The sequence below is a fragment of the Macrobrachium rosenbergii genome, chromosome 27 (assembly GCF_040412425.1).
Source record: "Macrobrachium rosenbergii isolate ZJJX-2024 chromosome 27, ASM4041242v1, whole genome shotgun sequence".
In the NCBI taxonomy this organism is placed as follows: domain Eukaryota; kingdom Metazoa; phylum Arthropoda; class Malacostraca; order Decapoda; family Palaemonidae; genus Macrobrachium; species Macrobrachium rosenbergii.
The window spans coordinates 29,930,206-29,947,008 of NC_089767.1; the positions used below are offsets into that span (position 1 = coordinate 29,930,206).

Consider the following 16,803-nt stretch of genomic DNA (forward strand, 5'->3'; position numbering starts at 1 on the left):
TTTACTAGATACATATGTGATTGTAATAGCCACAATGCCCTCTTAACTTCTCGATTCTTCGCGCTTTTTTGATATGCTTGTCACTACAAAGCCGTAAGATCCAAGCGCAAGAAACTGAAGAGATTTGATGCCCGGTCGCGGAAACGAAACCGCGTCACCATAATCACAAGGAGGTCACGTTGCCGACCTGACCTCCTTGTGATTATGGTGATGCAGGTTCGTTTCCGCGACCGGGCATCTAAGTCTCTTCAATTTCTTGCGCTTGGATCTTACGGCTTTGTAGTGACAAGCATATCCAAAAAGCGAAGAATTCGAGAAGTTAAGAGGGCATTGTGGCTACATTATATATATATATATATATATATATATATATATATATATATATATATATATATATATATATATATATATATATATATATATATATATATATATATATATTGTTCAAACAACGTATTTACATGCCACTGCTGAATGATGCTTTCATATAACTTACATCTGCACTAATGAACTAAAACAATTATGCTCTTTCCATAACTAGTAATTTTTTTATGTTCTAAGCTTCCGCACGTAATGAATACCCTCTCGGAGAATATGTCTGATCGACACTAAAAAAATAAAAAGATGTTTCTTTGAATAATTTAGCAAATTGCCTTGAAAGTTACTCACCTAATGGCATTTTTCTTTTTTCTTACACATGAAGAGCAAAGTGACCAAAACAAACGACAACCGACGCAGTGTCAGGTTAATCATCTATAGGCTTATAGCCCGAGACGATGCAAGAAACATTATCAACTACTTTTTCTCAGCATTCAATGCGAATATATACATTTGTATGTCGGAATAGCATCACTTGCTTGAATTCTTCTTACAGCCATGATTATTGTTGTACCATCTCGTATTGGAACTGTTACATCAAATGTTCTAAAAACGAATCCTCTGAAATTGGCCGATGAGACTCAGCCCTAGCATCTGTGGTTTTCCGAGCCGGGTAACGTCTTGCTTTGCTGTCCCCCTCTCTTCCAAGGGTTTCAAGTTGTCACCGGGTTCTCTCGTTTCTCGACTGCTTTGGAGCCTTTGCCTTGACTCTTCCTACCATATTGCACAATATATTCCTGGAAAACTCTTTTATATAGATTTTTTTCACTACCAACGATGTTATCAAAAGGTAATTATCATATACTACTTGTATTATATTTGCCGAGCTGTTGGCACACATCAGAAGTACCGTAGTTGCATTATTATTATTATTATTATTATTATTATTATTATTATTATTATTATTATTATTATTATTATTATTATTATTATTCATCCTATTTAAAAGAATTAATCTATGCTGATTTCAATACATATCCAACAGTTTATTTTTTAAAATTTTAAAATACGTTACGATTACAGGAATGTCGTTTATCGTTTATTTTAAAATTTTAATCATAGAATAATTCTTTTCGTTTATACCCTTTTAAAAGAAACTCAGTCTTATACCTTGTATTGCTTACTTTAGTGAGTGGTCTAAAGTTCCACAAATGCACAAAGCCTAGGCTGTTGCTCATATTTTTTATGCTTTTAATAGAAGGTCAGCAATTTTCTTTGAATCCTATAAGTATCATAAAATATATGGATGCTAGACCCATAGGCCTAACTCTCCAACTCACTCCTTATGAATGGAAAATTTAATGTGGTATCTCTACTTTACGGTATGGTTGTTTTTACATCAAGCTATCTATCGTACAAATCCATTCTTTCATTTATTATGAGTTATATTGCAAATGTTACATAACTGTTTTCGCTGAAAGACTTCGAACTGCAAGCTTGAAATGTGCTTGTCTGGGCTCAGTTGAGTCCTTACCGTGAGTTCACTGAACGCTATTACTGTCATGACACACTGCATAAAATGATAAGTTATATTTTTGTTTGTACCGTAGTACTATATACTTCACAGAAAACGCAAATAACACTTATGTACATTTTTTTAGTAAACACAATAAATCAGTGGCACACAACCAAAGTAACCTGTAACAAAAATTATAGTAGATGTAAAGTGTGGCATCTTTTAATCCTAGGGTCAGTGAAACTTGCTTTATTGATTTAAATGGAATGGTATGCATCAGTGGCCCAGAGGCTAGACCTACAACGAGGAAATGCGCACTCATTTTTTAAAGGAAGGAAGAAAAATACGAAAAAGTGTAGAATCCTACAAACAGATGACATAACAATGGATTATAAAATGACACATGAAGCAATGACAGGATTCAGCATCCATACTTCGCAACATTTTATCATCAGCCAATGCAAAAACATTCACAGGCCTGTATACGTTAATAACAAGTTGTGAGGAATGGTGTATTGCAAAAATGTGCTCTTGCTATTATAAAAAGGCTACGTCCGGCATTGCAATTAAGCGAAATAATGATTAGCCACCACCAACAAAAACACGTTGCCTGGGACCCCGAGGTAAAGCATTGCAAAAGATAAATTCCATTGCAACTTTTTTCCAGTTTTGTGCGAAAACCCATCAGAAACCCCTCGCATAAATAAATCTGTTTTTTTTTTTTTTTTGCCCGCCATCGCTGGTCATCATAAATACTCTTTCAAATGTCCAGTTGGAGGGAAATTAATGAGCTGACAACGGAACTATCTTTTCATTATGGCATAGCAGCTGCTATTAATAGTACATATAATAATATTAAATATTATTTTCGCCCGGAACTGTAGATCGCTATGGGATAGATCACGAAAGCTATTTTCATAAGTTTGCGTTAATATGAACGCATTGTTCAGGGATAATGTGAAGTGGCAGTCATCTCTGTAGACTCACTGGCCTGGCCTGGGCCTGGAAACCGCTCTCTCGGCAGCTCGCTGAGCTCGGGCGGCAGTCTTGCTTACAATCAGTATGTAACGAAACGCCGTGGTGTGAGTGTGTTCCAGTGGCGCGCTTCGTGAGAGCTATCGCAATCGGTTCTCGCAGTGATTTTCCTCTGACAATAGAGCAAAATGCTATGGCCATTACTACTCCTGTTTTTCACTTCTGTTTCCCGAGGTGAGTAAAGCGTGATGTAAATAAAACGTTCATTCCAGGTTGGTCAGAGATAAACCATTCTCGGTCGGCATGTCTAGTGAAACCCAAAACGAACGAGGTTGGCTGGAATGACGCAAACATAACAGTAGGAATTATCGATGCCATTGAACAAAATTTACTTTTAAAGCATTGTAAAATTGATTCCAGTTTGATGGCCACATTCCACGCATGTAGTTGGACACTAAATACTAAAAGACCCCGCCAGTTCACGAAAGGAACGCTTTGTGCAAAGACGAGCGAGTCGAGACTGGAAAGGTAATGGAATTGCGGGAGGGTGGGAACCCGGCAAGATCCCTTTGATACCTTTGGTTTGCGAGCCTCCAAAAGTAAGGGGAGAAGGAAAAGGAGGGGAGCGAAGAAAGAAATGGGAAGGGAGGGAGGGAGAAAAAAATTGTTTGTGTGCACGTGCAGGCAGTGTGTGATGCGTGCGTGCTTCATTCTGGTTGTATACATGCACTCGCATAGGCCTATAAATATATATATATATATATATATATATATATATATATATATATATATATATATATATATATATATATATATATATATATATGTGTGTATAATATATATATGTATGTATATTATATATATATATATATATATATATATATATATATAATAATTGTAAGCTGAAACGTTGGCTAGGTTATAAATCCTGACTAGTTTTCGTCGCTTTATTAGACATTAACATGACAGTTAATACGACGATGACTTGTTTAGATTAAAAAGACAATTGATTGAATAACCCCAGCCACATTACACCTGACTTCTCTTGTAGCTCCCGACGCATTTAATCAAGGCTATAGACATCTTGGTACGTTATGAATTACTTTTTAAACGTATATACGGTGGTAATGTGTTCCTTAATGTTTACAGCAGGATTTTTGCCTTTGAAATATTCATAATGATTAAACTTTAGGATTTCTGATGTGCACTTGTTCTGAATTCAAGGCACAGTGACAAAGATTTTGAAAGCATTTATTTTTTAAGAATTATTATTATTATTATTATTATTATTATTATTATTATTATTATTATTATTATTATTATTATTATTATTATTTTGAGGGTGGGGACAGAGCAACTCACTGTGTGCGATTGATCAAGTGGGGTGGGTGTGTTGCGCTTTGTAATCTCGTCATGGTCCCACTATGTGAAGTTCAGAAGTTTTACCCTCGATATAATCGGCTATGCTTAAGGTCAATGTCATGAGTAGGCTAAAAATAAAAACTAGGGATGTTTGAAAATCAATCCATCATATTTTTTAATGTATAGGCCCAGTTAAAACCATTCATCATTAGCCAGCTTTTTGTGGAATTAACCTGTTACTAGGCCTATCACTTGAAAAATAAAATTACCAGTCCTATCACTTGAAAAATAAAATTACTAGGCCTATCACTTGAAAAATAAAATTATTAGGCCTATCACTTGAAAAATAAAATTACTAGGCCTATCATTTGAAAAATAATTCAAATTGAATTGTTACATTGACGTAAATTTCCTGACTTAATGTGCTAGGAGTCGAGTGTGCGTTGTATCCTGTAAATAATAAACCTGCCTTACACGTATCACAAAGGTCAGAGCTAATACGAAGTTGTTCTTAATTATCGTAATGTCACTGCTCATAATTCACAGATTATCACTGTCTTGTCTAATCACTGAACATTCGTCGTTAAAGACAGTCATCGTTAAAACTATTTCGCGAATCCTAGTTAAAGTGTTTTAAGGTTGGGTCAGGTCGTTATATAGGCTATAAAATCACCTTATAAATTTAATGAAAACGAATGTTTTCAGATTCTGTATTATGGAAATGTAAAATAACTTCTGATAAATATCTGAATTTCTTAATTTTCAGTTTTTGATACAGACGCATAGCTGTATACATTTCCAACCTTGTTAGTGGGTCTGGAATATCCATTTGATGGTGCAGCTAAAGGAATGCTGTGTTTCGTAATTTAGCATTGGCGAATTTGTTCAAGCGGCATCATGTGGAAATAGTCTTGTGCGTAGCATTTATTTTTCATGACAAGTCAAGTAGGGGAAGAATTGCACGCAAGTCAGTAGAGAAATATAAAACCTATAATTCTGTGGTTGACTGTACCGGAGAACAATTTTTTCTTGGATAAAGGGGAGGGCCACGTCAGTGAGATAGGTGGCGCTTTAGAACCTTTATTTCTTTTTTGTGTCATATTGTGTTTCCTGTGAAGATGTCTTCAAAATTTTCCTTGTCAGTGAAGATCAAAATCTGAGAATGGTAGGAATGCAAAATAAGTATATTCTACTCTTATCGGTGAGTCATCTATTTATAATATCTAGAGTATTTGATATGAGTTGAAATAGTGGGATAAGTTAGAAGCTAAAAGTAATACTGTAGTCAAAAAACGTCGCTCTTTCAATAAGACTTTTTGTAATGGTTGAAGTGGCATTTTAGACTTGCTAACATTTCTATTTCATTATATATATATATATATTTATATATATATATATATATATATATATATATATATATATATATATATATAACTGATTCACGTCATGAACGTATGAATAAAGGCAAATGCCAGAAAGGAAAAATGAAACAACATGGAGTGGTTGCTAGGCCTTTCGACACAGGGTCCTTTACTAGTCATATTTTTCATTCTTGGCATTTGCCTTTACGCACACACAAATATATACACACACATATATATATATATATATATATATATATATATATATGTGTGTGTGTGTGTGTGTGTGTGTGTGTGTATGTGTATGTGTCACGGAAGGATCTCTTGACGTAAATAAAATTACAAAGAATTTAGGATTTAGGAATAACTTCTCTCTCTCTCTCTCTCTCTCTCTCTCTCTCTCTCTCTCTCTCTCTCTCTATATATATATATATATATATATATATATATATATATATATATATATATATATATATATATATATATATATATATATATATATATATATATATATATATATAATGTGTGTGCGCGTCTGTGCGTACCTTTTACAAGTCTTTATATAGTCTATAATTACAGTCTCATCTACTTCCCTCTCTCACTGAAGTATTTTGATGCCGTGCAGTTAATTATCTCACCTAATCCCTCTAATTACCGTCTAAAGTTTTTTTATTAATGCTACACACTATTTAACAAAGTTTCACATGAACGTCGTACGTAAAACCTCGTGTCTCTCTTCCTCAAAGTATCTCTTTGAATATTAATTTTTTGTTATGGCAAACGTTAATTTTTTGACAGACACTTCTCTTTATCCAGATTTTCGCTTAGTTTTTTTGTTGTTGTAAGTTTAGCAGAAATGACATCTTAATACTGCGCTGAGTTACTGCAAACTATTTACTATCCACGCCTTTTTTTTTTCATGTAAAAATTGAGCATAGGGCTTAATAGAGTTTTAAGAGCTGTCATGATAACAGTCCCTTGCAAATACCAAGCTTCAAAAATTGAATTTTTAGAATATTCAAATCTTGGACGTTACCTTTCAGTGTGTGTGTGTGTGTGTGTGTAGCATGTGAAGGCATTCAAGGAATGTATTCCACCTCTGAAGCGGACTTTCGTATCTTGGTCATTAGATGCCATAAATTGTTTAAACATACAAGGCCTTTAGGTGTCTGAAAAGTAATATCATATGAAGATTTGATCAGACTTGCCGTATGCCTTCTTCAGGAGAGAAAGGCGTTCTAAGTGAGAGTCTTCAAACATTTAGGCGTATTCTGACCGTGCGTATCTCGTTTCTTGCCAGCCTCATGCAAGAAAAAGTTGTCCAAGAACTTTGGCATTTTCTTGAACAACTGCTATCAGGACAATTCCACTTCAAGCGTAAAAAAATACTGCTGTTCCAGGTAGTATTTTGGGGTTTGATGAACTTACAAGAGGGTGCAATGTTGCCCCGAAGTGGCATAGGCCTGCCTACTCATTTGTCACAATTCACTCATTTATTTCTTATTTGCTGCCGGTTAATTTACTTCATCTGTGATTTTGCTTACATCTGCGCGTCACTCAGTTTTTTTACGTCATTCTGTTTCGTGAAAACTTGCTTGTACCATTATTGTGCGCTAGCAAAATGAATTCTGTAGACCACAAGCTTCAGAGTTTGTGACCTCTTGATTCTAACACCCGTCCTCGACTTCTCACTTGCTCTCGCTACCACGGCGTCAGTTGTAAAATCGCGGAAAGTTTTGGTCAAGGAAAAATGCCGTGTCCTAAAGCTGAACACAGTTTGCAGCGCGAAGAAGATTTTTCATCACATTTCCATCAATTTATATATATTTGAATTTTAGATAACTTTGTAAATTGCTGCTTTTGTGATTTTTTTATTTATGCTTTATGTTGCACTAGACCTTGTTATTAGCATCAGCCTTTGATTGTGCAAGCTTGTAGTCACAGTCATTCCTTGACCAGTTAGCAATAGCTGCTTAACAGTAACATCAATGCTAGATGCCACGGAAGTAAGGAAAAATTCTATGCAATCTAGATAGAACGAAAAAATTATGCAATCTAAATAGCACTTGTCTTAAATTCACTTACGACTAGGCGTCTCTCTCTCTCTCTCTCTCTCTCTCTCTTCTCTCTCTCTCTCTCTCTCTCTCTCTCTCTCTCTCTCTCGGGTGTTCTAATAATTGTATTGGAAAATTGACTGTGGAGCCAATGATGGTGATGATGACTCACCATTTCCCCCTCACTCAGAAACGGAGCCACCTCTTCAGAAGGGGAAAGGCGTGGACGATTGGATGGAAGAGGTCTGTATAGTACAAATTACTTATGGAGCTGGCAACTTGTTGGTTACATGCGGATAAATTTTAGGTTTCTGTAAGCATAACCTCTATATCGAAATTGCTTTTGATACCTCTTCAACCAGCAGAAGGTATATGAAAGCACCTTTCCATGAGGTTGTCAAGCTTTGATGGTGAGATCCTCTAGTCGTGAATGATATTCTGGACACTCAAGCGATTTCCTTTCCGTATTTATTGATCACCCATTTACGTCTTTCTCCTGCGGAAAATGTCTTATTTATATAGCCTAGTCGCTTTAATTTTGAGAAAAACTCCAGTGTACAGAACACTGAATCTTTCCAATATCTGTGGTGGATGGCATTAGGATCGTCGTCCACCATGAGATTTCAGCCTATCCCACCAAAGAATGCGATAAACTGCGTTGATAGAGAAAGAATAATACTTTGATACCCTTTTTTTTAAATTTGATTGGCGTATCATAGGATTGATAACCTCATAAAAATGGTATCCTTATTGTGAAGGGAAATAGCGTTTTCCTTCTAAAATCGATCGATCTTATCTTCATATATTAGCCAACAATATGTTATTTGCTTTTTCATTTATAAATGTAATTTACAGTAGACGTTGATTCGTTCACTGCGTAGTCATCTTCCTTAATGTATTCCTTGCTAGTTGTTTCATTAGAATTGTAGGACAGTAAAGGGAAAACTTGGACGTAAAAATGTTTATGATGGTACGGATGAAGTCTTAATGTATTTTGGTGCTTCTGACTCAGTAATAAAAAGTATTTTTATCTGATATGATTTTTGGGAGAGCAGTTTTGAGAGAAATTAATGGTGAGGAAAACAGGTCAAGATTCGTACCCTGTCACATCGGAGCTTTTGTTATTCTTCTCTCTTTTTAGCTTTCTGTAAAAGAAAACTATTGTGCCGGCTGTGTCTGTCCGTCCGCACTTTTTTCCGTCCGCACTTTTTCTGTCCGCCCTCAGATCTTAAAAACTACCGAGGTTAGAGGGCTGCAAATTGGTATGTGGATCATCCACCCTCCAGTCATCAAACATACCAAATTGCAGCCCTCTAGCCTCAGTAATCTTAATTTTATTTAAGGTTAAAGTTAGCCATAATCGTGCATCTCGCAACGATATAGGAAGGATATGTCACCACTGGGCCGTGGTTACAGTTTCATGGGCCGTGGTTAAAGTTTCATGGGCCGCGGCTCATACAGCATTATACCGAGACTACCGAAAGATAGATTTATTTTCGGTGGCCTTGATTATATGCTGTACAGAAAACTCGACTGCGCCGAAGAAACTTCGGCGCATGTTTTACTTGTTTTAATTACGTTTGCTAATAATCAACCACAAATTTTGTTGCTTCTACTTTTTAATCTACATGTTCTAATAAGGAGACGCGAGTAGTTTAAAGCACGTCTCATCGGCTTTAACTCACGCCGATATGAACCCACGAACCCAAGCGAGCACGTCTAGACATCAATGCGAAAATTGATGGCTTGTGTCTTAAATGCCAAGAATTGTTTTAAGTCATATTTGCCACTTCGGGAAATTCGAGAAAAAAAAATGTGGTGAAGCCGCGGTCAGTGACGCACGAGGAATATAGCCTTGTCAGTTAATTCAAAATGAATGAAGCAGTATGTAACGGACTTGTGAATCGGGTTTGTGTTAAGATGCGCACACGTCATAGGACTTCAGTTATGTTTCGTGAATTATGGAGTTATAGGGATATGTGATGTACAGTGTTGCTTTTTTATAAAAACTAAAGGAACTTTCCTTTGTGGACTGCTTCCTGGAACTGACTTGCTTCTAGAATAAGGGAGGCGCTCTGCCTCCGTTTCTCTCCCCCCATTCTCCGCCTGTCTGTCCCAAAGGGGAAGAGCGAAATGGATTGCAGCCGTATTCAGTGAGGGAGCGCACTAATTTTAATTAACACTGAACGAGCATCTTGTGGTAAGACTTTCTTAAATGAAATAAATTCAAAAAATTCAGTAGGGTTAAGTAATGTCATTAAAGTCCCCCGTGTTAGGAACCGTTAACACGGTGTAGAAAATCTAGCTTTCGCAATATTTAGTACCGTAATTAAAGAACTCGAATTGAAAACACAAAGCCCCCTTTAACTGGTAAACAACTAAACATTTTAAGATACAAGCAAGTCTTACATTCAAAACATATGAAAACAAAGATATGTTGGCACAAAGAATAATGTTTCATGGACTTTTATTTATTTTTAATGGTGAGATTGCGCGTGAATCAGTGACATCAAGTAATACGCACAGGATCTGTCTTGCTCAATAAGATCAAGAGGCAATGACAGGCTTCTGAGTTTTCACCTGTAGACCCATCCGTGAGACGTAAGAGGGTCTTGTAATAAAGACGAGATGGTAATTAGTAGCGGCTCTGCAGGTGGCGGGGGAAGAATGAAACAATAACAATCATGCACGCACGAAGTAGCAACAGCTGTGACGACCACGGAGTCGGATGAGATCTGATTAGCCTAAGGTTGCTTTTCGTGCGTGATTAGACTGATTAGTACGATATTAGTAAGATGCAAGATGTAAACTTGAGTTTGGTGATTCTTTTATTTCTCAATTCTATTATCCAAAGCAGACAACTTTAAGTAACTTACGCGAATTGTATTATTTATAAATCCGTATGAAATTAAACGTGACTGGAGTGCAATAACATAATTACAGCTCGAATAGAGTTCTGTCAAATTACGTTTCGCATATTTTGTTCGTTATTACACCAATTTGCAGCTATCATAAAAACAATACAATTAAGGTGTCAGGTCGAATATCAATTTGAAAAGTAGGGCACGCTGTATTTTTCTATGTTCTCGTTATGATACGCAGCCTGAAAAGTGCAACGTTCGAACTCCCACAGAAAATTTGATATTTTGAGCTTAAAGGTAAATTGGTGTTACAGATAGACCGCTACATCCGTCCTGTAATATTCGCTTTGGGCGTATGATCTTTAGCAGTGGTTTTTAAAGCGCAGAACTTGAGCGATAGAAATCCCCGGGGCTAAGAACTTCCTTATAAATTTGACCTGCTTTTATTGTAGGAAAGCTTTTTATTGGTGTATGATAATAGTCTCTTCACTGAACTGTACAAGTCTGAATCGGTGTCTTACGAAAGAAGAAGAAGAAAAAGAGGGAAAATCGAAGCACACGAGTCGCTTTGGGAGCTGGGGAGACTTTGGATCAATACACCACTAGCGATCCCCTTGTCAGACGAAGACCCCAACCCCATCCCCGGCCAGCCCCAGTCCATCGAGACCCCAGAGAACACTCCCTATCGCAACTAACCTCTCTCATCTGTTTCGTCCCTTGTAACCTGTCACTTTTGTGTTTCAGGCAGCCTCGTGATGAATTAATTTCTTATTGTCGTCGTTTCTGATGTAATTTTTGGTTTCATTCATCCAGGCTGGTGATCGATCAAAGTTAAAGAAAAAAAAAATAGTAGTTCATCTGGCGCCTCAGATCGGAAGTTAAGACACGACAGTTGCATTGCTTCTTTCGCAAGGCCGAGAGATCTGACCGATTCCCGGTGACGCCACGCAGTTTTGGGCATGCCGCTTCACAATGCTTTGTCAGTTGCCCTTACAGTCTTAAGGTTTTCAAGTTTTCAACGATCTCTTATGATCATGTTTATGTCTGAAAACAATGCATGGGATAATCTTAATGATCACATTTGATATATTTAAAAGGGTAAATTGTTATAGTTTGGATTAGAAAAATTATTACTTTTATCAGAAGTTCTTGATTAGTATTAGCCTCTTTTATTGGTCGATACTAGAATTTTAATATCAGTATATGTATTGCGAGCGAAAACCACCGAAGTACTTTAAAGATAAGTTTTATGTTTTGTAACATGAATCGCAAATCTGGCAACGTCTGCACGAATTTATTTATTTATTTTTTTTTATATTAGTTACTAGCACTCGGCACTTGTATTACTGGCATTACACAGCTGATCTGTTTTACGTAAAAATGTTAGTCGGGGTACTTTTTTCTTGTAGGCAGTCCTTATTCAGTGGCCAAAAATATATTTTTAAAGTATGTTTTATTATTATTATTATTTTATTGTTATTCCTAGGGGGAACTGGCTTCATTTAGCAGTCATGATCTCTTTTTTTTTTCTGTACTTTCAACGGCAGATGTCTCTCTATAGCTAGCAACGTAGGCCTATTTCATATGACTTCGTAAATGTTTCGAAAGAACAGCTTGATATTAGAGATATTCACGTTACATTATAATAGTTGATATTTATAGTGGCGGTAGCCTATTGCATTTCGTTATTTTAGAATATATAGAATATGTCTTGCAAATGTTGACATTTAAGTGCCAACTGGAACCTAAGTAGTGACGTTTAATCTGTCAACACATTAGCACAGAAGAGTTGTTATTATATCAAAGTGCACACCTGCCATTGTCGGAGTTATTTGTCGCTGGGGGTCTGAGCTGGTTAGAGTTCATAATGCAGTGATAAGGTCAGTGTTCAGAGTTGTTTTTTTTATGTTTTAATTTAGCAGTTGTAAAGTTACTGCATCGTTTGTTATTTAGTTCTCAGTAATATTTTTTCCTGAAGTTCATCATGTCTGAATAGGAAGATAAACTACGTAACTTCAAAAATCAGCTAAAACTTTTCGACAGAAACGTTTCTTTAGATCGTAGACATCTTGGATGACAGAGTTATAAACATATCGAAGAAACCCGTCATTTGAAAAGTTTAGCCATATGGACAGATCTTGGTCGTCAAGGGACGAAGTTATTGCATCTCATCTTTTGTAGTCGAAGAATTACATTCCCGGAAGCTGTTGACTTAGGCATTGCCTGGCGCGACGCATGGATAGATATATTACCCTAATTTTAAAGTTTCCTGCAACAGAAATCATCACTCCAAGTGCATAAATTCGCGCTCGTTAAAAGTAGGTAAAAATTGTCAAATGAATACCAGTTGTCAAGCTTAAAAAGTAGTCTTTAATTATAAACAATATCTGCCTTGTATATTTTGAGAAATATTTTTTTTAATAAAAATAAATTTCAACATGATAAGATTAACCAATAGGTTTCATGTAAAAAATGATTGGATCAGGGGAGGAGAGAGAGAGAGAGAGAGAGAGAGAGAGAGAGAGAGAGAGAGAGAGAGAGAGCAGACAATGAGAGTAGTTATCCGATCATCCGATTAACCAAGTGAAGAATGGAACACGATTAATAAAAAAGACTTCATGTAATCTCTTCTGAAAGCTCTAACTTCTTAAGCTTCCATAGAAAGAAGAAAGCACGATTGCGGAAGGCTTTTTTCGAAGCTTCCAAGAGCTTATTAGCAATCGTAAAGTTCTTGCCGTGCCATTTATATGACCTGAGGTAGCGTTGAAAACGAATCTCCTCCAGAGTAATCAGAAATTAGCGTGACAATTGAATTAACAATAGAATGAGAGCGCTGCTGACATAGGAAGAATTTCTTTGTAACTTGGGAAATGTGTATTCATGTTCTTTAGGACAGTAACATTTAGACGTCTGATTCATGTATTAATTGGAGAAAATCAGGCATATTTGTCAGAAATGAGCAGAAAAGAATCCGCTACTTAACGACAGTCTAGTGCAAATGGACCTTTCAAGACAGTGCTATTCAGATCTCACGAGTTTCAGTAACTCATGTTGACTAGTTGATTATGCGGATCATGGTAGCCAGAAAATGAATTGTTGAGTATTCAGATATATAAGAATATACTAAAGCTGTGTATACATTATATTTATATACTCCTTATAAATGTTACAGAACATTATTATCTCTTGGGTCTTTCGATCACTATGTCACATCAGTACCTTCCTTCTTCAAAAAATGTAATTTGTCTTTTTTCTTATTCTTGGAGGTTGGAAAATACTATATTAATGACCAGTAGCTTATATTGATCTGAACAATGTTAGGGGATGTTCCAGGCGTCTGTACAGACTGTCTGTGAAAGGAGTTGGTAAGTTTGAGCTATCCATGGCAAGTCGTCTTTAAAGTAGGAAATATTTTGCAGTTGCGTTTCTGTCTCGATCAAGATACTGTAACACATCCCGTGGCCTGTTGTAAAAGTATGCTTCATATAATTATTCAGCATTTGCCAAAGTTCTGTTCTCCGCTTATGGTCATTGGCTTGTTTTGGAACTGTTTGTGATATTATGTGTGCGATAAGTTTCCGTCGTAAGTTCCTAACATGTTCTGCTGTTGTGTGGAGACACACTTACTTTCATCCACAGCGATGTAATGAGATAACTGACAAACGTACCTCGATACCACTGCTAGAGACAGTGGACGGAAAGCTGTCTACACAACTTAGGAACCTTCATCAGACAATCCATGGCTGTCTGATTCTCAGACTGAGAAAAAGAAGCAATCCAGTAATCCTAAACGTCCTGTATAGTGGAGTTAGAGGATGTAGTGATTTTTGAAAGAGGTCTTTTTTACCTCAGTTGCAGGGATTTTGATTTTCGGGTTCATCTTCATTTATCGTCAATGTTATTTTAAGCGATTTCCTCATCTAGGTCTTATGATGCTAAACAACTCTAATTTTTAATGCTAATTATTACTTCCTTGTTCCAGTGTTTATAACGGCATGATTATCGTCTTTATATTTGAATTTTGATTAATAGAAAGATTGATACATTTGAATTTTGATTAATAGAAAGATTGATACATTTGAATTTTGATTAATAGAAACGTGAATACATTTGAATTTTGATTAATAGAAACATAAATACATTTGAATTTTGATTAACAGAAACATAAATACACAAATTATCTATAAACTCTTGAGAGTGATATGTAATGATACATTTACCACTTAGGCTACAGAACACTGGGAGTGATGAGCTATTGTTCCGAAGGTACCTTTCGAAGTCAAGGGTTTAAAGATGCAAGAACCACGCAGACCTAACGAACAGAGAATATTGGGAGGGCTGAATAATTAGAGACAAAGAGGGCGGCCTCTTCTTATATATATATTCCCCCTTGGAGGTCGTTGTTTCAAAGGGTATTATTAACCTTTTGATGAGGCTACTAGCCCCCCCCATCCCCACTGCCACCAGGTACCTAATTCACTGCTTAGGTCAACCGAACTTTCAGGAAACAGGTCTAAAGACGCATTCCTTCTTTGGTGGTGGACTACGTTCTTACACTATATATATATATATATATATATATATATATATATATATATATATATATATGTGTGTGTGTGTGTGTGTGTGTGTGTGTGTATGTATGTGTGCATGTATGCATGCATGCGTATGTGTGTATATGAATGTATGCATATATGTATGTACGTATGTATGTATTATATACATATATGTATATATATAAATGTGTGTGAGTGTACAAGCTTTGAGGGCAGAATCATGCGTTTTTGCCGCACCTTCGTTATTATTGTTCTGCAGTGCATGCAATGTCTCATTCGCGACTGAACAGCCTAAATTTCGTAAAATCAAATCAAAGCAACAATGACAGAACATCCACACTAACAGGAAAATTTAGGCAACACAATAACACAATTAAGGGGACATTGCCAGGAGAATCCTCTTGCCCCATCCCCTTTCCGAGTCGCTCATATCCTTTTACAATCCTCCATCCGGGGAGAGAGAGAGAGAGAGAGAGAGAGAGAGAGAGAGAGAGAGAGAGAGAGAGAGAGAGAGAGAGAGCAGAAAAGATGACCTGTGCGTTAGGTCATTTTTTGCGCGTCTTAGTAATATGTTACAAAATGTTACACACATTTTCCTTTACCGGAGTGACTTCCATTTTCTTTTGTATTTAATGGTACCTCCTTTTATGTATTTGTTGTGTATACGAAGCGCAACAAGAATACAAGCCACTGACTTGTCCAAGGTGGTTGATAAAAGGTGATAGTTCCATTCCTCCATAAATGGCCGTCCCGTGCAGAAAATTATGCACACAACAAACAACGTGGGATAAGGAATCACGTAGAACATAAGGTTCACATTGTTAAATGTATATGAATTGCTTAAAGTCTTGTCTGTTAAAGGGGACTCAAGGAAAATTCACTGCTCTCGATTTATATTCATTGAATAGTTCCAGCATTGCTGGTTTCAACAGTTGACAGTTTCAGCATTGTTGGTTTCCACTGTTGTTTCGCCAGAGTTCAAATGATTTCTCTTCAACTTTTCCAGTATCGCTGCATACATCAGTTTGACGCACACTTGCTACACAAGCAACATAAACAGTGTAAAATCTCAGATTGCTGTGAGTTGAAAGGTAAAAAAAAAAATAGCGTTGTTAGGCATATATTTCACTGAAAAAAAATCCAATCAAAAGCAAATGATGCAAATATCACCTGTTTCAGGAGGGAAAATGAACGAGTGTGTGAACATTTATGATTAGATTTGTTCATGTACTTAATTTGTGGCCATCCCCACGTAGTTTTCAGAATATCTGAAGAACCTTTTTTTTATATATAATTACTTTTGGGCTCGTAGACAGGAGATGCTCTGTAAGCCTAGGACACTCAAGATTAGCAATCCTATGATTGGATTTTTAAGACTAACACATAAAATGTAGAGAATGCAAAACTTTTTATGCATATGGACTAATTTCACCTAGTGGTTACGACAGGGACGGACGTAAGTGCCTTAGAGAATGCATTTTGTCAAAATCTTGGATTTTGAGCTTTTCACAGAATATATACTGTACATTCAAGAAACTGCTTTCTCCCGCGAAAATACAAGTATACCCGAGATTACCCGGATGCGAATTAAGATATCTAAATGAGTGGTGTTCCATCTTCTTTTTCCTGTCCAATCTTTGGCATTGTTTTTTTTTGTGTTTCACATATATATATATACATATATATATATATATATATATATATATATATATATATATATATATATATATATATATATATATATATATATATATATATATCTCCCCCATGACAATACAAACGGCAGAGGCTACACGGAGG

The 16,803-nt window shown here is 36.2% G+C and overlaps 1 protein-coding gene across 1 annotated transcript in view; it reads left to right on the forward strand.

The window, feature by feature from the left end:
* The first annotated feature begins 2,866 nt into the window (after positions 1-2,866).
* LOC136853520 (uncharacterized) overlaps positions 2,867-16,803 on the forward strand; it is a 29,111-nt gene continuing 15,174 nt past the window's right edge. Inside the window, exon 1 of the mRNA XM_067129188.1 lies at positions 2,867-3,043. Within this exon, the coding sequence (XP_066985289.1) occupies positions 2,998-3,043 (46 nt within the window). The 5' untranslated portion in view covers positions 2,867-2,997. The remainder of the gene's footprint in view (positions 3,044-16,803) is intronic.